This window comes from Rhamphochromis sp. 'chilingali' (assembly GCF_963969265.1).
Source record: "Rhamphochromis sp. 'chilingali' genome assembly, chromosome: 20".
Lineage (NCBI taxonomy): Eukaryota > Metazoa > Chordata > Actinopteri > Cichliformes > Cichlidae > Rhamphochromis > Rhamphochromis sp. 'chilingali'.
The window spans coordinates 1,836,293-1,860,852 of NC_137947.1; the positions used below are offsets into that span (position 1 = coordinate 1,836,293).

Sequence of the window (24,560 nt, forward strand, 5' to 3'; positions counted from 1 at the left end):
CAGCAGCAGGTTTTTACAGGCTGTAAAAAGATAATTCATCCAGTCTTTCAGAAAACAGTTTGCAAGGGTATCACCACCAGTGTTGGTCAAGTTACTTGAAAAAAGTAATCAGTAACTAATTACTGATTACCGCCCCAAAAAATAATCCCGTTACTTTACTGATTACTTATTTTCAAAAGTAATTAATTACTTAGTTACTTTTTAAAAACAGGATTTACAACCTGAAGAGGTGATAAAGCGATAGATCTTTCAGCCCAATTCTACTTTTTCTACATAATCCATCATACAAAATGTAATCAAATGGAAAAGTCTCTTTTTTTAACTTGTTTTATTAGTTTTAACCTTTTAACTTTATGCATCAAGCAAAAATTTAATTATATGCAACATTCACTGACTGGAAGAAATTTGTTTAACATTTAAACTTATTTTCTGCACATTCCAGCACATAAAATATATTTTTGTGTGTGTTTACACTCAGTCTTTCAAATAGATGCAAGTAAAACACAGCAGAAAATAAATAAAGTCAAAGACTCAGCGGTCCTGTTGCTCTATTTTCACCTGTAAAGCAGGAGTAGGTAGGCGGAGGTTTACCCTGGTGCAGGTGTGCAGCGGTCAGTGGAAGAATCCGGGAGTTTCTCTGTGAGTTTCCCATTATGTCGTTGCGCACTCGGTGCTTGTTTGGAAGTTTAGGGGTTTTTTTCGCTGTAAAAAGAAGTTTTCTTCCCACACACGATGGACACTAATGTTTTTGTCACTCTTTATGGAACCAAACTCAAAGTAAGGTCAGTACTTCCACGCTTTAAACGCTGCACGCTCACACTCTCTCCCACAATCGATATGTGATCCATTGTTGATCTGCACACAGCTGTTGTCACGAACGTCGCACTCGCTTACGTCACTGTCGTGAGACATTCTCGCAAAAAAATCATGGTTTTAGTAACGCAGTAAGGCAGCGTTCCTACGGGAAAGTAACGGTAATCTAATTACCGTTTTTGCAATAGTAATCCCTTACTTTACTCGTTGCTTGAAAAAAGTAATTGGATTACAGTAACGCGGTAACGCTTTACAAGTAACGCGTTACTGCCCATCTCTGATCACCACTCTGTGAAAGATTGTAAGTGCAAACAACATAAAACTGAAAAGCATTTAGGGATTTCATGTCTTTTAGAGAAACTGAAGAAATCTTTATGTGCAAAGGACAAGAATGAAAATCAGCACTGGAGGATCTTTAGACAACAGGCAGAAAATTAGAGGTAACTGGAAGTTGCTATCAGTGTAAAATATCCATCTTCTATGGTGGTATTGATGGTTTGGGGGTCATTAGGACAGGTGCTGCCATCTGTACAGTGTCTCTTTCAGGGAAGGACTTTTAACAGGACACTGCCAAAACCACATTCTGCGTGCATTCCAGCAGCTTGGTGTGTGAACTGAACTTCAGGTAATCAGTAAAGTCAAACCACAGTTTGAAAAGCAGATCTGTGAATTAAACAACAAAACGTTGCACAAATACATGCAGAGTAAACTACAACGTTAAGCTTGCGTGTTTCCAGCCAAGCGTGAGTCATTAAAACTGCAGACCAGTGGCTGAAGGAGCTGATTTCAATCTGTTTGTTTGTTGGCTTAAACATGTCGAGTAGTTTAGTTGTGTCCTCAGGAATCTTTGGTTAGAATGAAAAGAGGGAAAGCGACCAGTACGGGAACACAAATCCACCAGTCTGTGTGTGGTCTCGCTGCCTGGCTTCAGCTGCTCACTCTGTGGCCTGGCAAAATGTTGGGATGTGTAATCAGTGAATAAAATTCAGCTGTGAATTTCTGTCACCCCTACCAAAAGGAAAAGAGTCTGAATTTTTACCAGAATACACAAGGCTGCAAGTGTGTGTCAAAGTACGAAGTGTCTCCATAACCTGATTTGGTTACAAAATAAGTCTAAGTGTGTTTCTGTTCCTGCAGTTATAATTTACAGCATGCTTTTCCTGGTGAACGCCTTGTTCCTGTGCTATACATGAGTGTGTGTTGATAGAGTTGAAAACTGTTTTTGACTAAATTATGGGGAAGAATAGACTAATGCTTAAGCAGAGCTCTTTCAGAGCTGACTCATATGTTGGAGCTTCTTAAGAGCGCATGAAAACCCCTCCCCCATTCTCTGGGGTCAATTACTGCAAAGAGTGGTTATAGTTTTCACACACATTAGTCTGCAATCACTGACAATGTGATGCAAGGCAAAACAGCACTGGCAGTATGTGTGAATGGGTCGGGACTTTTCAGCTGAACTTAAAAACCCTCTGCTGTCCTCGATGGCTACGTCTCCCCCAGAGGAGGGAAAAGAGTGTGAAAAAAGAATAAGAGATCACAAACCTCCATCTCATCCTATCCCCGTGACTCCTCTGTCACACAGCCCTCTGTATGTCCTCCTCCACTACATCCTCTGAGATCTTCCTTTTTTCTCCTGCCTGGCACTTCCATATTCAAAATTCTTGTCCAGTATAACCAGTATACCCCTCATTCCAAACCATCTTAACCTTGCCTGTTTAACTTTGCTGAACCTGAGCTGTTCATCTGATGTACTCGTATCTAATCCTGTCGCTTCTACTCACTCACAAAGGAAATCATAACATCTTCAACTCTACCACCTCCAGCTTGGCCTCCTGTTGTTTTGTCAGTGCCACCAACTCCAAAACATACATAACAACTAGGGGTGGGGGAAAAAATCGATACTGTGTAGCATCGTGATATTTTGTTTGCTAATAATGTATCGATACAGGGACAGCAGAAATCGATATTTTGTTACAACAAAGGTTTTTGTGCTCTGACTTCAGAGCATGTCGATCCTTTTTCTGAGCAAGAATCCTGACACTGTCCAAATGTGTTTAACTTGTTTTTTGGCAGCGATAAACATGACAGTTTACTTATTTTAATTTAAGACATGTTTTATTTTAATTAAGTTTAAAACTTTTTTATTTAATGTAAAATTATATTTTGTTTTAATTTACTTTCAAATTCTTCAGTTGCTGAAGGGGCTGCATAGTTTTCATAAATTGCATAGTTCAGAATAGCTATAATTGTGCCAGATGGTTGCATTCAGTTAAGTTGGACTAGACTGTAATACAAACCGTTCAGTTTGTCAACAATAAAACTGACTGAAATGAGAGAAAGACTGAGTGTGAGACTTTGATATTAGATAAAATGAATATTGATAAAGTTTACCTTTATGTACAGAATCTGAATATCGCAAAATATTTTTAAAAATTGCAATAATATCGTATCGTGGGATGTATGGTGATTCCCACCTCTAATAACAACAGGTCTCATTACCATCTTGTAAATCTTCCTGTTCCCCTTTGCTGCTGTCCTTATGTCAAAAATCAGCTGAGACTCGTCTTGGCCCACTCCACCCTGCCTGCACTCTTTTAACCTCTGGGTAATTTAACTCATCTATCTTGACTATCTCTATTCCTTAAATGTTCATCTTTCCATCTGTCTTTAAAACTCTCTCTTTGGCATATACCTACCCTCCCAGTTCTCTTGTCTACTTTCTTCATCTCCCCACTTTTTTTCCTAATCATTTAATTTGGATACTTTCCTACACTTCTTCATTCCACTACCACCTCTTCTTATCCTCTTTTCTCTGTCCAGAGGATATATCGAACACCTTCTTGACAGTTTCCTTCAGCACTGAAGCTGCACTCTCCATGTCATCTGGTATCTCTTCCCTGGATACTAGAGACGAGTTATCAGTGAAGAGTTACCCCATGACTGTCACGGGAACTGCTCTTGCTCTGAAATCCCAGCGTCTCCTCCATGCCTCCTCTGGGATTCCCGCAGAACTGCTAACGCAGTCAGCTGGAAAAGACTCTCCATTGCAAAGGAGAAAACTAATGAATACACTTGCAAAATAAAAAAAGACATGTCGCCTTCACATAATACACAACAAGCAAATAAACCTCATCAGGTGTTTTATTGGTATTGACGTAATTGCGTGATTTTCAGTAAAAAAACAAAAAACAAAGATCGACACTGCACACTCATAGACTGAAGTGACCTCAGTGCAGATATTTTTTGGGCCCTTTCTGCCACGTCATCCCTGAGCAAACACACTATCTCACTCTCTCCCAACAAATTGTTGCATTGATGTCAACAGGTTCAAATACATTTTCCACAAATGACAGAAAGCGAGGTCAGGAAGTACAAATTATTTCCTAGTTGCAGGATAGTCGTCAGTTACAGCAAGATGATGTATGCAGTTAGTTAGCAGAGAGAGGGATGTAAACAGCCTAGAAGACTGACTGACTTTGGAAATGTTCCTTCACAGTAAAGAGATCAGAGTTGTGCCATTTGTTGGCCTCATTTCTTCTGTTCATAGAATTACTGTAGTCTGGTCCAAATATCTGAAAGTAGCAGTTAAGGTAGTGAAAACATCATTGTTAATTAATGCACTCAATTTGTTACTATGGCAGTTAGCTTGTGCAATCTTATTGTCCTGCTATGTCATATCGTCTGTGATGATAGAACAGAGATATGGTGTCTATCTCCTGTCTATCTCTGAGTTCCTATAAGTTTAAAGTCAGCATTAGTTATGACACGTACATTTAAAACGTTATAAAACACAAAAAACTTGAGTTTTTTTCTATGAAATTATTGCAGTTTTTTTCCTAAAATGTCTTTTTTATTTTTCTTTAAAACCCTAATAGCTTTAGGGTAAGGATTACTTATCGTCAGTCAAGGCTTGCACCTCAAAGGGTGAATAGTAATTCATCTGTGTATGAAATTACAGCTGTCAAATATATATGGCTCAGTGCAGTTTGATCCTGTTTTGAACAGACCCGTGTCTTACAAGCTTCTGCCATGTGTCTCAAACTCCTCAAGAGGTTAAGACTAACTTCATCACCTAACCACTCTCTTTGTTGATGATGTTTGTTGGAAACTCTAGCTGATCCAGCTCCTACAGTTTAACTTAACCAAGTCTGTGTGAATCTCTTTAAGATTCAAGTTCGCTTTTTAAGTGTAACAAACTTACCACAATAAACACTGTTTTACAGACAAATCTTGCCTTTCCAGTCATACTTAATGTCACGAGGCCAAACCACATCTCAAGCCCTCTGTGAGCATTCAAGTCTGGAAAACGTCTGCCTAACTATGATGGAACATGTGCATGAAGATCAAACTTTTAGGTGTTAAAAATTCAAATAAAGATTAATATGTTCCATTTCTTTATTTAAAACCTACGCTGAAGAAATTTGAAGACGAAACCAGACTGCCAAATTACACACGTGTTTAGGTGCAAGAATGTAGAAAAAGAGGTGATGCTGGGATAGCATCAAGTTATGTGCCAGCATGTACGTTAACTGGCTTTCTATGGTTCTAGTTGTTTTATCTGCCTTTTCTTGTTTGGTGTTTGCAGGGTGAATGTCTGTGGAGGGCAGTGCTGTCACGGCTGGAGTAAATCTCAGGGATCACAGCGGTGCACGATGCGTAAGTTTGCACTGAACACCTTTCAGCACAACAGCACCTTTACATTAAAACTGCTACTCCAGGCTACGTAAGAGCACTAGATGCTGTGTTGCAACTGTCTCTCATTCTTCTTCTGGTTCGGCTCCTGCAGAAGTTCTAAAATCATTTTCTTTCACAAAAATGGGATACTTAACAAAGCAAAAACTGATGTTCTGTAATTGTGTAGATGGGCATTGTGTAGATGAACTACAGATGGGCAACATTTTAAAGCAAAGACAATATAAAGTGTGTTTTTCCTACGTATACTCAGAGTTATGAAAATATACCCGTTTGCAGTGTTAGAAAAAGTCACCAGAAAAGCTTCAGGGTATCTTGACATGGATTCTTTGATTAAATGGAGCTCTGGTGTAAAATAATACCATTATTCTAAAAGATATTCCCTCATTTGGTGCTTTTATGGTATAAACAATTGTGTGGTCGAGGAACGTGGCCAGGAAAGAAATCGAAACCACTGCCTGATGAGCAAGTACTTGGTGGTAGCGAGGAAGATCTCCCAGTTAACAGTGTGCCTTGTATTTTTTCCCATATCGCTAGCAGTCAGTTGCAGCAGCTCCCATTATTGTTTCCATCCATCCATGCATTGTTTTTCCTCTGCAATCCTCTCCATCTTTTATCTGCCGGCTTCTCGTTTAATTCTTTTCCCAAGGAGAACATGCGTCTCGTGAATGAGTCGTAGTGTCTGGATGTTTTACATTTTTAAATTGCTGTCTGCAGAGTCATGAGGAGGTTATTATTGTACCGTCCAACTGGGGAGAACATGAGTCAGAGTGAAAGAGAAACAGATTTGAAATGGACTGTGTCTCTTGGCTCAGAAACATTGTTCAGGCTGTTTTCTTATTTGGGTAACTCACTTGCTATTCAGGAAGTAAACAGCTTTTCTCCAGTGTTGTGCCCATCAGTTGTAGTTGGGAAAGAAGGTTGTTTTCTCTGTAGAGCATCGCCATGTGGTCCCGTTGAACGGCTCTCCCTGTGTTTGCCTCTGGCTTCCTTTAAGACATACTGTCAAAGCTTCTGCTTTTTGACAAAACAGACAACGTGTCTTTTGGCAGCAGTGGATTACCTATGAAGCTTTGACAACTCATCATTTTTCAAAGTGCAATGCTACTGTTGTGGGGGGCTGTGGTCCCTAACCCTTTTCTTAACCCTGACCTTTAAGTGCCTACTACTATTTGTTAGTGCCTAAAACTAAAAAGCAAGTTAAAGCAAAATAAAAAATATATAAATAAATAGAAACTAATCAATAAGTGGGGAAAAAGCAAAACCAAGAGCATAACACAAAGGTCCAAGTGGGAGGCAAACCACACTCTCCTGGCTGATGAACTTGTGACTAATGCCACAATTTCCCCACAAACTTCCTAATACCAACCAACCTAAAACTATCTTTAGGCCTCTAAAATGGGAAAGTTCTTCTATCAGCAGCCAGCATTGCTGTGGTCCAGATGTTTAAAGAGCAGTTGTGCTTAATGGTGAGACGTAGGCAGCATGTGACAAATGGCCTTACGTGACATGCTGAGATGAGAATTTATGACAACCGCAATCAGGATTTTTTTTCTTAAGTATTTTTATTAATCTTTAGGCATGAAAAGATTAATAAAATACTTAAGAAAAAATCCTGATTGAGGTTATCATAATTCATGCATGAAAGGGTTAAATAACAATAATTACAATGAAACACGTCATACATCTATAGTAACATTAAACGACCAGCGGATGGCAGAGTATGGAGTGACATATGTAGTGGTTTATCTGCAAGTATACCATCAACACTGACACAAAGACAAGAAAACTGCCTTTGAATAGCTGTCCACTGTAGTGACCGCAATGTGAGAAAGGGTTAAATTGACTTTGCAGCTAGTGCCTCAAGTCTACAACACACGGACACCATTGATGAACACTAGTCGCCTGGTTTTGTTCTACTTTTTTTTTTATTTTTTTTTTAACAGAACTCTGACGGCTCTTAAATGTTTTACGGTTGAAGTCTAATCTGACCTTTCAGTTCTGGATGTAACCAGTAGTTTGCACCTTGTTGTAAGCCTCTGTATTTCTGCTCATCTCGTGATCGTAGACTCCGGTACACGTGCCTCCTCATGAGCTTTCTTGACTTGGTTAAAAGTTTTTTGTTTTTTTTTATAACCAGGGAAATAATTGTTCGTCATGCACTTCTGTCTTCTGTGTGTCTTCTTTCAGGCCTTTTGGTGTTGCTGAGCTAATCAATGCATTTATTCATTTTTTCCACAATGCACTAGATTGTTGACTTGGCCACTTCTAAAGTTTTTACTCTCTCTTATAGGTCTATTTGGGTTTTTCAGCCTCATGATGACATCTCTCACTAACATCTCTTTGAGTCTTTTATTTTAAATTGCATTAAAAAGTACAGTAAAAAGCTATAAAACAGCTATAAAATACAACACTTTGAATCAACTAATATTATTCCTGCTTTGTTTGTCATGAAACTGCTCCTTAGTCAGTTGTGCTGTTAATTTTGAACCAATGAAAATGGGCGATTGTTTATAAAAAATTGGTGTAATTCTTAAACAGTTCATGCAAAAATATTTTAAAACCCCTTGAATTAAAGCTGAAAGTCAAAGCCACAAGAATTACATCTTTGTCCTAAACATTGTGGAGGGTTCTGTACAAATGACGCTTGACAGCACAGAGAGATTAACTATAATGAGACAAAATGCTGGTGTAAATGTAGAAGAGAGTTGCTGTAAAGAGAACTTTGTATTGTCTGTATTGTTTTGTGGACTCTTGTTGGAAAACTTCTGCATTTAACTTCACAGCTGCCACACAAAACAAACCCAAGTTGGATGCAACACGTCCTGGTTGCCTGTGCCAGAGAGACTGATGCTAACCTTTGTTGATTGTGGATGTGGATCTACCCAAATCCATCTGCTTCCCCTTTGCTAATAAAAATGACTGAACCAGACCCATCCACAGTGTTTGGGCTGTTTGTGCCCAAACACTGTTACAAACATAAAAAACAGATCAGATCTTAATGGGGAAGCAATCATGCTGGATATCTATACTGATACAGACTAAGTAATGTGAAAGGAGTGAAAGGATACCAAACACAAATTGTCTGATGAAAATGATCAACCTACAGAGGGCTGAATTCAAAGACACCCAAAACATCTTCCGTTGGATTTACGTAAGATGAGCATGGGACCAGACCATGGCATCACTTCCTTAATCCTCCAGGAACTGCCTGCATTCTCATGCCACATGAGACAAGGCATTTTCATACACCAGGAGGAAACCAGGACCTACTGCACTAGCGTAAGGTTTGACCCTGGGTCCCAGGATTTTATCTTAATATGTAATGGCAGTCAGGGTGCCGTTGACTAGCCTGTAGAGGTCTTTGTTGCTCTCAGTGGAGATGCCTCCCCAGAGCGTCACTGACCCACCACCAAAACCAGTCATGCTGAATGATGCTGCAGGCAGCATAACTTTCTCCACACCTTTTCATATCTTACACATGTGCTCAGGGTGAGCCTGCTCTCATCTGTAAAAAGCACAGGGTGGTGGACCTGCCAACTCTGGTGTTTCATGTCCAATGCCAGTCTTGCTCTACCGTCCCGGGCAGGGAGCACAGGGCCTACAAGAGGGCTGCAGGACATCCTCATGAAGTCTGTTTCTGATTGGATTCACACCAGTTGCCTGTTAGAAGTCAATTTGTAAGGACAGGACATTCCTTCTTGCACAAAGGAGCAGATAACAGTCCTTGTAATGGGTTAAAAACAGCTCTATGATGCTCTTGAGGCTGTGCTGGGAGGCACAGCACACCTTCTGACAATAGCACATCACACTCCCGTGACCCTGAAAAGGATAAGCAGAAGAGAATGGTTGGATGGATCCCCTCTTTTGATACAATTACTTTGAGGGGAAAAAAGTATCGTTTTTGGTGATAGCCAAAACATTAATGATGAGTTTTTAAAAATCATGTTATTGCTTTTTTATTAGTTAAAATTTCAAGTAACTATAAGGAAAATTTGAAGGTTGACTTTAGCTTGAATAAAACTAAGAGGACTCATTGCAGTCCTAACTTGATTATGAGATGGATAAAGATGAAAAAATAAGATTAAAAAGGTAATTGCTACGAGAGACTTAAATTTGTTTTTCCCAGAATGTTTGAGTCCCTATCTCAGGCAGGTTGTTGAGGTCTTTTCAGAAAAAAAAGCTTCTGTGATTACCACCTCACTGAGACTGAATAGAAGGGGATATGGGAGCAGTTCAGGATCCCTTTTAAAGGCACTAGAAAATATATTCTAATCATTTGGAACTGTCACAGTGTTATTATTTCTATTTGTTCAGTGTGCTGTGATGTTGATATTAAAAACAACAACAACAATCTTATATCCATAAAATCTGTAGTCCTTGATGGTTTTAAGGACCTCTTGGTCTTCTTCTCCTAGTATCTCATTGAGCTGGCAGCTTTTCTGTTTTGTATAAAAGAAATACTGCAAAAATACTGTATTAATAGGCCCAGACAGCCACTCGCACTGTACCCAGAAGAAGCAGGCGACTCGCTGCCCTGCACTGCATGGTGGTAAAGGGGTATGGCCAAGATGAGGGATGTTGATGTTACCGTCTCTTTAGTACCAGTCTTTCAATTTTTTTTTTACTGCTTTTATTCCCATCAAAAGGATACGATTTGTTTGCTTGCCAGTGATGTGTCTGCGTTGGGCTTAACAGCTCATATCAGCTTGGACTTGAAGAGTTGCAGCATGTGGGTGGAGAGACTGCTTTTGTTTATACAGGCACAGGAAACACTGCAAACCCACAGCACAATGACCAATAGGGGACATTCCTCTGGTGGTTTGGTATGCAGTCTCTGTAATCTGTTCATAGGAGGTCTCATAATCACATGCTGAAGTTATGATGCAATTGACAAAGCAATAGTTTATCTTTGGATTGATAATACCCACCTCAAAGCAAACTTTAATGTTTTTCTGCCTGTGCAGGATATTGTAGTTGGTAAGTAGTGATTTGTTTTGCTGTATTTTTTCTCCGTTTCTATACTGAGATAGGCTGTGAGGCATACATTTCCTTCTTTTAGATTTGGAGCAACTGTGGAATACAATTCCCATGTATTAAATACATGGTTTAAATAGTTTGCACCAGCTGAATCAATATTTTTTATAGCTGTGCATGCCTTGTGCAACAGCCACAGTTTATTTGTGGCCAGTAGGGTTGGGTTCAGAGAGGAGGGTCGCTCTTTAGATCGTAGCTTCACATTCTCATTCATATGGCAGACAGGGCGAAAACATTATGCAAATGCCCTCCCACCCCCAAAGCAACCACACAGTAATACGTGTGACATTTAAAGTGTCGCCTCTGGATCTGCTTACTACTCTGTGGCTGAATACAGCCTGTAATGTATGAAGGTATTACGCACCTTTCTTTTAAATTATGGCTTAATTTTCATTTGGAGGCTTCTCCTCTCCTTTCATATTCTGAGCAGGACTATTTATGTCATGTAAATGGAGTTATTTCATGTTGACATGACAAAGAAGCTCTGTGAATGCTTAGAAAAGTGTTACTATTACCACTTTTGGCTGTTTGCTGAATGAAAGTCAGCATTCTGTTTTTGATGTTTGTGTTTGCTCACCTACCTTGAGCAAGTTAGCATTGGTTAAATCAATGATGACATATGGAAGACTGCTGTGCATTTTAATCTGGCAAAACTATAACTACTGTATGCCAGGTGTCTTACAAAAACAGGGTGATCATTGTAGGTACACCTGAGTGTGCACTGTATACTCAACAAAACAGACTTGGATGCAACAAAGCTACCAAAGCTGGATACGTTTATGTGGTTAACTACAGCTAACCCCATTGCGTATTACTTTACAAAGCTAGTGTAACGTTAGCTTTGTTTTGGTTAACTGTCAGTTAAAATCAACACTGATACTAACATAAATTACTATCATAGTTCCTATCTGCTGGCAAATTTGTCTGACAAACCCCACTCAGACATATGGTAGTGTTAGAAACCCAGACATGTCACATCTTCCCTAAGAGTTTTGTTATATTATCTGATGTTATCTACTCAAGATTGTAATTTCCTGTGCTTGGAATTTATCAGTGTTAGCAGGCACACTAGTGTTAGCTAATACTAGCCATAAAAAAGACCGTTCAGGTTTGGATCCCCGTCCCTTCTTAGTAGGCAGGAAGCTGGCTAACCTTAGCTTGCTTGCTATCTAACAATGTTACTACTAAAAATATTATTATTATATATTATAATATCTGAAGCTACGATTCCTTGTTTTGTTGTTCTTACTGAGAGACTCTGTTCTTTAGGGACACTGTTGATGTTATTAATGGAAGGGAAGATGCCATGACTTATTAGTCAGATAATCTAAGAAATTTGTTCTTCAATTTTATTTTTTAGTGGAAAATCCTTCCACCATCCAACTGAGGCAACTGTAAGAGTCAAGAAAGTTCAATTTAAAAAAAAAAAATTATGCTATACATTAAAGAAGCCACCAAACAACCATGTAACCCCAATAATTATCAGTCAGTTCCTTGTGTTCTTCCTTGCTTCCAATAAGTGACAGAAATTGGACAAACACGAATGTTGGGTATTTAGTTACTGCTGCAGAGCAGTGTTTCTCTTTGTCTCTTTGGCATTCGTGGCTGACAACATGTGATTCTGCTACACAGGAATCATCTGATTCAGGCGGAATTATCAGGAGACATTCCGATTAGTCTTCCTCTCTGGATGAAAACAAATGTCTGCAGATTATTGAATTGCAGGGCAGAATAGTGCTTTGTCAAGTCTGCTTGAAGTAAACATGTTACGATTACCTCATTCAGAAAATAGCTTTGCAAAATTTTAGAACTGCTTAGTTTACTTTCTGGAAGATAGCAGCCAGACATGAGGGTAAATAGTGGGTACTTGACTTTGTGTTAAAGTATGCTGATAGCAGGTTAAAATGAAATGTATCTGTTGTCATGTTTCTATTGCCTATTAAGACAGAGTGCAACATGTCCGGATGTCCAGAATAAATGGGGCCCTGTTAAAACAAATTCTTGGGGTGAACATTTTCCTCATTTGTCATTGTGTTTTTATTTTAATGGAAAGGGTTGAGAAAACAGTTAAGAAGAATTGTAGGTCTTGATTGCAGTATAAATTCTAATTGACTGATTGCAACACAATACTTTATTAGGAATGTCACAGCATCACTTTACTGCATTTTGATTTCAGGCATGAAGCAAGTAGCAGTAGAGAATTTGTAGCAGCAGCATCTTGGTATTAACTGTTGTGTTCCCTCTCATAAATACTTAATGGCCCAATCAGTATGCATTAACAGAACGCTTGTGGCTTCACTGTAAGAAAAAATAAGTGGTGTTTTATTTCAATTAAGACATATTAGATATTTACAAAGATCAAGATAAAATGTTTTTTTTATTTAAAATGTATAAATAACTATTTTAGCCATTACCCTCTATTCACTCTTCCTATATTTATTGAGGAGTATCTCACAAGCACCACTGCAGTGGGCAAGTCCACAGTCATGGAAATGAGGAGTGTTTTCAGGTCTTTTCACACAGGTGATTTCTTCTTCCCACTGATGGAAGGGCTTTCAATTTGTCATTTTTTTATTCCCATTTCTGCTTTCAATCGCAGTAGCAGCTAACTGCTCTAGCAGCTTCATCCACTGGAAAAAACCCAAACATACACTCAGCGAACTGGGGTATACAAAAATACCCACCCATGCCCCCTGCTTCTTAACGAGGGCAACTCCAGATTGGAACAGTCCAGCCTCTCTCCACCAGACTCCAAACTGTGTATCTGATCAGTGTCTCTCGACCTCATGCACCACCAGGACCTCCACCTTTGACTGCCTCTTGAAATGCTTTGCAACCAAAGCCTCTTCCGGCCCCCTGTGCATGTGATGGGCCTATAGGAGAGCAAGCTTATGTCTCCTCCATTGGGCTAAGACCTTGCAATCAGGTGCTCTCCCTTAAGATCCACGGGTTGGCACTGGTAACTCTATCCTGGGTAGGAGGAACTGGTCCCCTGATAAGGTTCGGTTGTCATATGGGATAACTTTAGCTTTTAACAGAAAGAGTGCTGTTTTAACTTATGGAATATTTCATGTGCCATTTGGCATATTCTCTGATCCCTATTTTCTAAACTTTGATATTAATATATTGGTAATTGTACCTAGCAGAGGGCAGCCTACAAGTACAAGTCAGCCAAGAGCTAATGAATTGTTCCTTAGCTTTATGAATATCTTTGCCTTTTCCCAAGAAGCATATTGATCTTGCATCTGCTTGAAAAAGTAAAGTGACTGTTCCTTCTGTGTTGAATGTTCATTATATGGTGCTCTTGAAACATGCATGTAGAATTACTTTGTGTTTTTGACAAGTCTATGTGTAAGCAAAGATGTAGCTAATCTGACAGTATTAGCTAGCACGTTGTGTTTATCCTGTTTCAGACCAAACAACCATTTATGTTTGTGAACCTGCAGGATTTCAGTTTCAGCAAAAACGAAACCCTTTGTTACCAGAAATGACTGACCTGACCTGATGAGCAAGGCTGTTTTTACGTGTGAATTTGTAACATTTTCAGAAGAATCATGTCAGGAAATTTTTGAAGGCTGTCTTTCGAACATGTCACATTACACATTAAGTTCGTGTGAGCGATCTGCCTAGATAGCTGATTTGCAATACACACCTGACTTTTAGGTTTGTATAATGGCCCAATGTCTTATGACACAGACTTAAACTTATTGTGGTAGCACTTTGATCTGACTGCACTGAATCCTTATGTTCTCAAGTGTATCTTCTAAGACAGACACCTGCAGGGGATTCCTAGAAAAGGTTGTGTGTTTTCGTACTGACAGGATTCTGTATAGCACAATGTTGAGCGATTAGGGTACAACCACCATTTGTACCCAGAGATCCCTAGCTGGCTTTGTTCACATGGTAACATGGCTATCAACACCCACTAAACAGCTGTAGGTTAGAATTGCTTTCTGTTAGTGTTACATCAAACCAAAGTGCATTTAGTGCATTACGCTGACTTATTCGGATTGTTAATATAACAGGGATTCTTTAGTGTTATTGTTGGCCAACAGAAAGATAGGGATTAGAGAGGCCAATAGATTCTCAGCAGACACTCTTATCTGAGCTAATCTGAATTTGAGGGCCAGCAGTGACTCAGATAATGTGGAATTCAATATCTCATATATCGATGTCATATCTTTCCACTGCTACCTGCTTCTGAATTCAGTGAACATCTGTCCCAGCCACATACAAGGTTAAACAGGCTCTAGCACTTACCCATAAAATCTCAGCATTTTTTTTTTCACTTGGGAATTTGTAGTTCCTGCATCAAGGCAGAGACACAAAGAAAGTCATTATGCCTCACAGTTTCTGCCTCTCACCTTGAAACCATACAACATGAAAACAGCAGCACACACAACGAATAATTTCTACTCTTACAGACCCCGGCGAGGATATGAAGGGGCTCTCTGAACACCAGGCCCAGCGTGGTTTGATCAAAAGGGTGAGGACATCAGCATGACTATTTCCTGTCCCCAGCTAACGAGTAAATTACCATCACTTATTCCGTCACTCTTGTCACAGACCGCTGCTCTCATGTAGCTGACCTCAGAGAAAGAGCGAGAGAGAAAACTATTTGCAGAACAGATGGCAGCCTTTGCTCCAGGCCAGTGAGGGGTGAGGGAAATGAAAACTATTTATGCTAGTCAGAAAAGAAAGCAAAAAGCTTCACCCAAACTGGAAAATTAACTGTGGGGTTGTTTCAAAATACTAACATAATTCAGCTTCAGGGGAGAAAGGACAGCAATGATGTAATCTGTGAGGTAATCACTTTATAGAAGATGGGTGTAACTCGACTGATATTATATGGTGAAAGGGAGTCCACACTTCTTTGGGCTGTGGTTGTTGGAGTATAAATGTATTGTGGATATCCTGGATTTAGTGCATTTCAGTGCTGCTAAAGTTTGTGCTTAACCTAAAACGATACATCTTTCAACTTTAACTTTTTTAGTGTTAGGGCTAAAATAAGAGTGTAGAAGTAATCAGTATATGTACAGATGATCAGAGCTTGATCACAGAACAATCTGTTGATTTTAAAATAACAGTCTCGTTCATTGCAGCTAAAAGTAAGTCTTGCATTTAATTAAGTTTGGGGTGTGGCTGTCCAGTGTTGTGAAAGACAATTTTAAATCCTTCCACAAGGGGTGACCATAAGGGGGGACTTGCATTACTAACTTTTGCATTGGAGCTTTTCAGACGGTTTGTGAGGGTGAAAGCAAAAGAGTGCTTGCTGTTGCACGGCTGAACAATGTAGAAAGTGTAACGAAGTATTCCCAAAAAAGCGACTTCAAACTGTATGTCATCAGTGAAACTGCATCATATCCATCATGTGAGGAGGAAATGTGTACAGATCTCACTCAGTATATTAGCATTGTCGTGAGCCACGTGGATGACCACACAGGGTGTATGTTGTCCTTGTTGCAGGAGATGTCTTTCAGCCATCATTTAGTTTCCTTTCATTAATCATTTTCACCAACCTCAAAACTGCCAATTAGTCTAACAAGCTTAGTGAGGAGGTGACACACCCTCAGGGCCCATGGGGAGAAAAAGAGGGACTCTTTCTGAGTCATTTCTCCTGCTGCTGACACACACACGCACACACACAAACACACAAACACACAGAAGCAGTAGAATTTTTGACTTTATAGACAGAATTTAATTAAAGTTATTTAGTTTAGGGTTAGAATGTGGAACTAAGGTTTTCTTTTTAAGTTGGGCAGTGAATAGTCAGATGGAGGTCCAGATGTGTGGCTTATCTTCAGTCAGTTTCCTTTGTATGGTTTATCCAAACATATCTATGCATGTATGTGCATGTGTGTTTGAGTACAGTATGTAAACTTCTGCTATGCTGCCTGTGAGACGGGCTTTGTAGTTGATAGATGGATGCCCCTATCATCTGCTCGGCAAGAATAGTGCCTTGTCTAATTACATGCTTTTGGCTGGTCTCCTTTATAAACATACACAAAGACCTTTAAGCACACACACACACACACACACACACACACACACACACACACACACACACACACACACACACTTACAATTTCATAATTAGGTCAAGTATATAGACGAAAAGTATTTCTAAACTGTCTCCTGAAAACATCAGTTGTTAAGTGACATTTCACATTAATTTCACATTAACAGCTGGTCAGATGTACCCACATGTTCTGTGGTATGCTCAAGTACTTTTGATTTTGTAGTTTTGGATACATGCCTTTACACAGAATTCCCAGTTTGATATGTACCTTGTAGGGGTGCAACGATACACAAAATTCACGGTTCGGTTCAATACTTTGGTATCACGGTTCGATATTTTTTCGATACAAAAAAAATGTTCATGCCTTTTTAATTTGTCATTTATTAAAATTATAAATATATATTTTAACTCAAAAGTACAGTTTTTAAATTTAATGTTGCTGAAACAAAAGTAATTAAAAAAAAAAAAAAATCTCAGGGCTCTCAAAATTTCAAAATCCCTGGTAGCCCTTCGGGCAGGGACTCTTCCGTTTTTGGTAGCCCAAAATAAATTTAAGTAGCCCGAATAAAAAAAGAGAGCAATTTTTTGATTAATGTTTTGTTTCCTTTACAATATTATACATTAAAGTATAATATTGTAAAGGAAACAAAACATTAATCAAAAAATTGTTGAAAAACAAATTACAAGATTGTATAAAAATTACAATCATCAACTCAAATACTTGGTTCTAATTGAACAGAAATGTCTATGAACTTGTAAGAACTGTGTAGGACATGAATCAGTCTGTGTCAGATCCTGAATTTGAAATTTCCACTGAAGTTACGGGTAAGAGGCAAGTGGAACCAAGATCGAGGCCATTTGCTTTTTGAAGTTTGCAAAGACTGCTAAATTGTGCCAGTGGTAGTTCACTCTTTGCAACATAGTAGCTGTTCTAAACAGATTTTTCGGGTTTATTTTTAGTATGTTATTTGCAATTGGTGTTTGTTCTGGGAAAGATATTGCAGACTGAGCAATAATGCATTTCTTGCATTTCTCATGCGTTCTAATGTGGGCCTTTCTTAATATGACTGGTCCCAGTAACAAAGGCGCTTGTCGACTCAGAAATCGAGGGAAAACCAACAACACACCCGGCAGAACATTATGTTATTTACACGTGCACATAAGTGGTCCGCATGTGCGCATTCGCTGTCAAAATAAAAGACGCGCACCAGATAAGAAGTTGCAACGCGCGTTTGCGTCCATATAAAAAGCAGTGTTTTTGTCCTAGAGTGGGATTTTCACGGCACATTCTGCACCACATCTCTGTGCGTTCATCATTTGTTTGAAGCCAGCTCACCTCCTGCAACCACTTTTCCGAGAATACGTGCTTCTTTTGTGGTTCAGCCTGCTGACATTTCTTTGGAGGTGGAGGAACACCAAAGTAATTGCTTAAAGGAGCTTCTTCGACATCTTTAAGAGTTCTAAACAAATGTCTGTCCTCCAGAAAATCCTATGTATGCAAACACGCGTTGCAACTTCATATCTTGTGCGCGTTTTTTTTTTTTTTTTTTTGACAGCGAATGCGCACCTGCGGACCACTTATGTGCAGCCCTGGTTATATAGCTCGTCATATTGCAGCCACAGAAATTATTTTGTCCATGAAACCATAACGCTGCACTTTCTTTTTGCCTTATAGTCTGATTTGTCATAACTTTTCTGTTTTGTGGTAAGCTTTTCTTTGGCTGTCACTTCTTCACCCTGACCTGTCTTATTTGGCTCAGCAGAACTAAAATATATATCCTGCTGCTTTTACACACGCACACATAACGGTCAGCGATTCTCTGCGCGATCAACCTCTCACATGTTTAAGCTTGCTGCGGGAGATTTCACTTGTCATGTTTGCATAGTAAGCTAACGATTGATAAGACGATGTCAGAGGAATTGGTGCGCAAATGATCGTCACTCACCAATCAGTGCTGTCGCTCTCTATACACAGTTCGCACGATTGCAAAGTGAAAGCAAAAAACAAGCGCAAATTCAAACGCGATTTCAATATGTCACATATTGGCAGTGGCTCACCGATGCCAATGACATAATTACCCAGCTACATTTCCGAAAGAATGCAAAAGCATTGACATATATTTTTCCTTCCTACAATAGCCGGACGGGCAGGGCAGAGATAGATTTTGGTACCCCGACTGGAAAAATCGCTAGCTCCAGGACGTCAGGCAGGCGATTTTGCGAGCCCTGTATCTGATTGAGGAATCACTCATCTTTGGAAAAGAGAGTTTATTACAGAGAAATGGCTCTTTCCAAAATAAAAGCTATACTATACGCTTCTTCTGGGCTATATTCTCAGCAGCATATTGTAGCGGGTCAGGGCTGTTCGGGGTTCTGTTTGTACAGTTATGTTTTGTTTATGTTGCCATAGTGACGGGTGACGCCCTCTCGCTGCGACGGTGTGTCCTTCCGGGGTCAGAGGGCGCCCTGTGTGTTGTTGTTGTTGTTGCTGTGCGGTTGCCGCGCTGAGCAGTTAGCTAGCGGCAGTGTTCTTCTGCAGATGTCAATAAACGGCTGTGCTCCCTGGCTAGCTCTCGGGAAGCAAGACCAAACGATACCTCCGTCTCCTCCTTGTCTGAGCTCGCCACAATATTAAACATATCAGGTCCCCATAAGAAGAATCATGTGCTAACGGCTGTCTAAATGACTCGGGTAAAGTTTGTAGCATGCATGCTTGTTGTTTTGTCTGCTTCCACTTGTCTTTGCACTAGGATGATGTCGGCGTAAATTAGCAGTCATATTCGTTGTGTTCCCACTAGTGCTGTCAGCATTAATCTCGTTGAAATGACGTTAACGCCACAACACGGCAAATCTCCGTTAACGAGCTACCCCTGATCGCCTGTGCGTGGGGCTAGACGGCCAACACGTTAACGAGCTAACTGCGCTAACACACTAGTTCCCACCCATGTAATTGAGCATTGCGTGGCACATCCAACATACTGTTTTACTTTAGTCCATGACGCGCTTACCTTCAGGGTCATACTTCACATGAAAACCAAAATAATTCCAAACGCCAGATCTGAATGAGGGTGGGGGAGGTTCAATTTGCCATGTTGCAAGGAGAGCTTAACTTCTGTCTCGCTAGCTTGCCCTTCGCTCTTCCTTCTGACGATGCTGTCTGTGGCTGTATCCCAATTCAGATTCTGCAGCCTTAAAGTACGCAGCCTCAATGATCCTCAAGGGCCGCATACTTAAAGACCGCTAAGGCCGGAAGTGCGAGGCTTGTGAAATGGGACGGTCTAGCCTCCGTTGCGCTGCCCAGGTTGCCTAGCAACCATGATACTAACAGCTGGAAACGTGTCGTACAGCTTTGTTTGACAGAAATGAAGGAGAAAATCTTTTGTTCATTTGTTTGTTTCTTTCTACATGAGCTTTGATCATTCTCTATAGGATTAAGCTCAGCTATTGAACGGTGTATATTTTAAAGTAAAGGCTTTAAAACCAAGTTAGTACAAACGTCACTAATGTCACATAACTTTGCCGACATGTGGCCAACAGTAATGTTTTAATGTTCTTCGTTATTAAACATTTGCACATAAATAAGTGACATAATATTCAGTACTTACTTAAAGTTTACTCTTCGGGCGCCCCTCATCCGCCGTTTTTTTTTTCCGGCAAAATTATCCACACGCACCGCTGCGCTATGCATTCTGGGATATGTTGGGCCACGAAGTCTACACTGCCACAGCCTTAAAATTCAGGGAAATGAAGGACGCAGTTCAGGGCCGCATTTCGAGCAGCCTTTGAATTGGGACAGCCTTCGGCGCGCCGCTGTGACGTAATCGGTCTTGAAATGCGGCCTTTAAGGCTGCAGACCCTGAATTGGGATACAGCCTGTGTTGAGCGCTCAGTGGATCTGCGCTCGACAGTGCAGCCTAGGCGGAGTAATCGAACGCAGATTCACTGAGCGCTCAACACAGACAGCATCGTCAGAAGGAAAGTTGATAAAATAAATTACAAATGTTGTATTGTTCGATACATATGCGTACCGAACCGAAAGCACTGTATCGAACGGTTCAATATCGATACAAGTATCGTTGCACCCCTAGTACCTTGTTTTTGGAATAATGGTTTCTCAGTTAGAAAGAGGAAATACAAAAAAAATCCACTTTTAAATTAATTTGTTTCAAATTACTTTTTAAGCATGTTCATGGGTCAAATTCGTTGGTATCACAGAAAATTGCTAATACAAACCAAATGTGCATGTGATGTGTATTTCACTTGGGATACTGAAAAGCACATTATATGTGCAGGACATTTATGTAGTCAAAATAATCCCTGTTAGCAACAGTTTAGGCCAAATGCTGTTTCTCACATTTTTTTTCTTTGTCTTATTATTATCACCCGTGTTTTGTTACCCAGCTGTGTTCCCTTCCACTTCCCATACCTGCCTGAGTGTATAGAGGTGTTTTCTCCTCAGTGTTTGTCTCAGCATCTGCGCGTACGAGTTCCCGGTAAAGCCTGGGTTCCTTTGCCTTGTGGGTTTTGTACTTCTTGGACTGTTTCCACAACTTTATTAAAAGGTGCATTTTGAGTTAACTGTCCTGTGTTTCTCAGGCCCATGCTTCATGACAGGGTAAGAGTCATAAGATGACTTGTTTCAGACAGTTTATGAACTGAGAGTCCATCTTAAGGCAAAGCATAGGCTAAATAAAGAAATAATGGGTCAAATAAAAATAATTTGGGGGGATACATTTGCAAGCAAGCAAGCAAGGATACATTTGCTTAATTATAAAGAGACTAAAAGAGAGGAACAAAAACATTTCAGCGTACACTCCTGGACTGCTGTGTCAAACTGTGCCCCTCAATGCGTTGTCAGAATAGATATGTAATGACCTGTTCACCAGTCCTGCTGTAGGGGTGATGTTTTGGGTCTCCTATAGCAGCTGCGTGCATAATAAATACATTGGTTCTGGAATTATTTTTTCTAACTGGATTCATAAATTGCTGTAAAAACTCTGAGAATATATAATTAAGACAAAAGGCAGCTCTAACTGAACCGTTTGCCATGTGTAACCGCTGTCTATACTAACACTGAGCAGAGACGTTTAAATGCTTTACAGAATCTCTGAACAATAGAAGTACATTTAAAATGAAGAAAATCCAAGTCTGTTATATCCATATGCTTTGATGTTCCTTTTTTGTATGGGTGACATCTTTCTATCATCACTTATTCTCAATCTGTCTTTCTGTTTTCCTCTTTCTCTGTACCCTGGACTTCATGTGGTGTCCTAGCCAACTGCATCCCTCAGTGCCATAATGGAGGAATGTGCCTCAGGCCTCAGCACTGTGTCTGCAAACCTGGCTCAGAGGGGAAGGCATGCGAACAGAAGACTGTACCCACACACTCCTTTCCACCGCGGCCTGGGAACGGACCCACCAACGGGCACAACACTGGTCACACAAGCGGGCACACCACTGGTCATACTAATGGACACACTTCTGGCAACACCAATGTACACAGTGTGGTACCCCAGCGGCCAATACCTCAGCAAGTGCCTCCTAATGGTTATGGCTCTGGCCCCTCTCCATCTAACAACATGGGCCAGATGAAACTAACTGTCAAGCCAGCCCCGCAGTTTGTGCGGCCACATTACATACAGCAACACATCCAACAGCAGTAAGTATCTTTGATTCAATCTTTCAATACATTTTTCCATGAAACGTCTTCACACCGCCACATCCCTAATTTGCTTTGGTAATAAACATTAATTTGTTTCCCACATATAGCTCCTGTGATAGACAAGCTTCTGGAAGTCATAAACCACATAAAAAAAATAACAAAACCAAAAATGCATTTATGCATTTGTGTCAGATTTGTAGGCAGCATTTTCATGATGAAATTCTCTCATCACATCCCAGAGATCCTCTGTTGGATTGAGCTCTGCTGATTATGGAGGCCATTTAGTAAATTTATATTATAAAATCAGTCTGAGCTTTGTTACATGGGGTGTTATCCTTCAGAAAGTAGACATGTACTCTGTGGTCATCAAGGTTTCAGCAAGAACAGTCAGGTAGGTGGCGATGATTAAATGATACTCAGTTTGTACTTACAGGTTACAAGTTTTCCAAAAACGGATGTTCTCCTCCTATCTTATGTAGATGCTATACCTCCACCAGTTGGTGGTATACAGGGAGTGCAGAATTATTAGGCAAGTTGTATTTTTGAGGAATAATTTTATTATTGAACAACAACCATGTTCTCAATGAACCCAAAAAACTCATTAATATCAAAGCTGAATGTTTGTGGAAGTAGTTTTTAGTTTGTTTTTAGTTTTAGCTATTTTAGGGGGATATCTGTGTGTGCAGGTGACTATTACTGTGCATAATTATTAGGCAACTTAACAAAAAACAAATATATACCCATTTCAATGATTTATTTTCACCAGTGAAACCAATATAACATCTCCACATTCACAAATATACATTTCTGACATTCAAAAACAAAACAAAAACAAATCAGCGACCAATATAGCCACCTTTCTTTGCAAGGACACTCAAAAGCCTGCCATCCATGGATTCTGTCAGTGTTTTGATCTGTTCACCATCAACATTGCGTGCAGCAGCAACCACAGCCTCCCAGACACTGTTCAGAGAGGTGTACTGTTTTCCCTCCTTGTAAATCTCACATTTGATGATGGACCACAGGTTCTCAATGGGGTTCAGATCAGGTGAACAAGGAGGCCATGTCATTAGTTTTTCTTCTTTTATACCCTTTCTTGCCAGCCGCGCTGTGGAGTACTTGGACGCGTGTGATGGAGCATTGTCCTGCATGAAAATCATGTTTTTCTTGAAGGATGCAGACTTCTTCCTGTACCACTGCTTGAAGAAGGTGTCTTCCAGAAACTGGCAGTAGGACTGGGAGTTGAGCTTGACTCCATCCTCAACCCGAAAAGGCCCCACAAGCTCATCTTTGATGATACCAGCCCAAACCAGTACTCCACCTCCACCTTGCTGGCGTCTGAGTCGGACTGGAGCTCTCTGCCCTTTACCAATCCAGCCACGGGCCCATCCATCTGGCCCATCAAGACTCACTCTCATTTCATCAGTCCATAAAACCTTAGAAAAACCAGTCTTGAGATATTTCTTGGCCCAGTCTTGACGTTTCAGCTTGTGTGTCTTGTTCAGTGGTGGTCGTCTTTCAGCCTTTCTTACCTTGGCCATGTCTCTGAGTATTGCACACCTTGTGCTTTTGGGCACTCCAGTGATGTTGCAGCTCTGAAATATGGCCAAACTGGTGGCAAGTGGCATCTTGGCAGCTGCACGCTTGACCTTTCTCAGTTCATGGGCAGTTATTTTGCGCCTTGGTTTTTCCACACGCTTCTTGCAACCCTGTTGAGTATTTTGAATGAAACGCTTGATTGTTCGATGATCACGCTTCAGAAGCTTTGCAATTTTGAGACTGCTGCATCCCTCTGCAAGATATCTCACTATTTTTGACTTTTCTGAGCCTGTCAAGTCCTTCTTTTGACCCATTTTGCCAAAGGAAAGGACGTTGCCTAATAATTATGCACACCTGATATAGGGTGTTGATGTCATTAGACCACACCCCTTCTCATTACAGAGATGCACATCACCTAATATGCTTAATTGGTAGTAGGCTTTCGAGCCTCTACAGCTTGGAGTAAGACAACATGCATGAAGAGGATGATGTGGACAAAATACTCATTTGCCTAATAATTCTGCACTCCCTGTAAAGGAAGAGTCATTCTTCCTTTTGTGGAGTTTTGTACAGCAGTTGCCATTTTTTTCCAAAGCTTTTTTCCTTTTCTTGGTTGCCAGGTCAATACATCTTCTCTGAAGAGTCTCGACAGAAGACATGCTACTGACACAAAACATTGAACCTACTGAAATACATTAATCTTGCTGATATTAGTGAAAAAATCATGTATGTGTGCATCAACAATGAGATTTGTCTTTTATACTTTTATTCAGAATAAAAGAAAAATTCTGTCTTTTA

The 24,560-nt window shown here is 40.2% G+C and overlaps 1 protein-coding gene across 6 annotated transcripts in view; it reads left to right on the forward strand.

The window, feature by feature from the left end:
- The window catches only part of ltbp1 (latent transforming growth factor beta binding protein 1), a 143,921-nt gene that overhangs the window by 16,535 nt on the left and 102,826 nt on the right, over window positions 1-24,560 (forward strand). For 5 of the 6 annotated variants that reach the window (XM_080869053.1, XM_080869051.1, XM_080869049.1 and 2 more), the window contains exons 2-3: window positions 5,399-5,469; window positions 21,836-22,220. In XM_080869053.1, the coding sequence (XP_080725179.1) occupies window positions 5,399-5,469; window positions 21,836-22,220 (456 nt within the window). Of the gene's footprint in view, window positions 1-5,398; window positions 5,470-14,966; window positions 15,029-21,835; window positions 22,221-24,560 lie in introns of those variants that run through there. The other variant, XM_080869054.1, reaches the window with a different exon arrangement.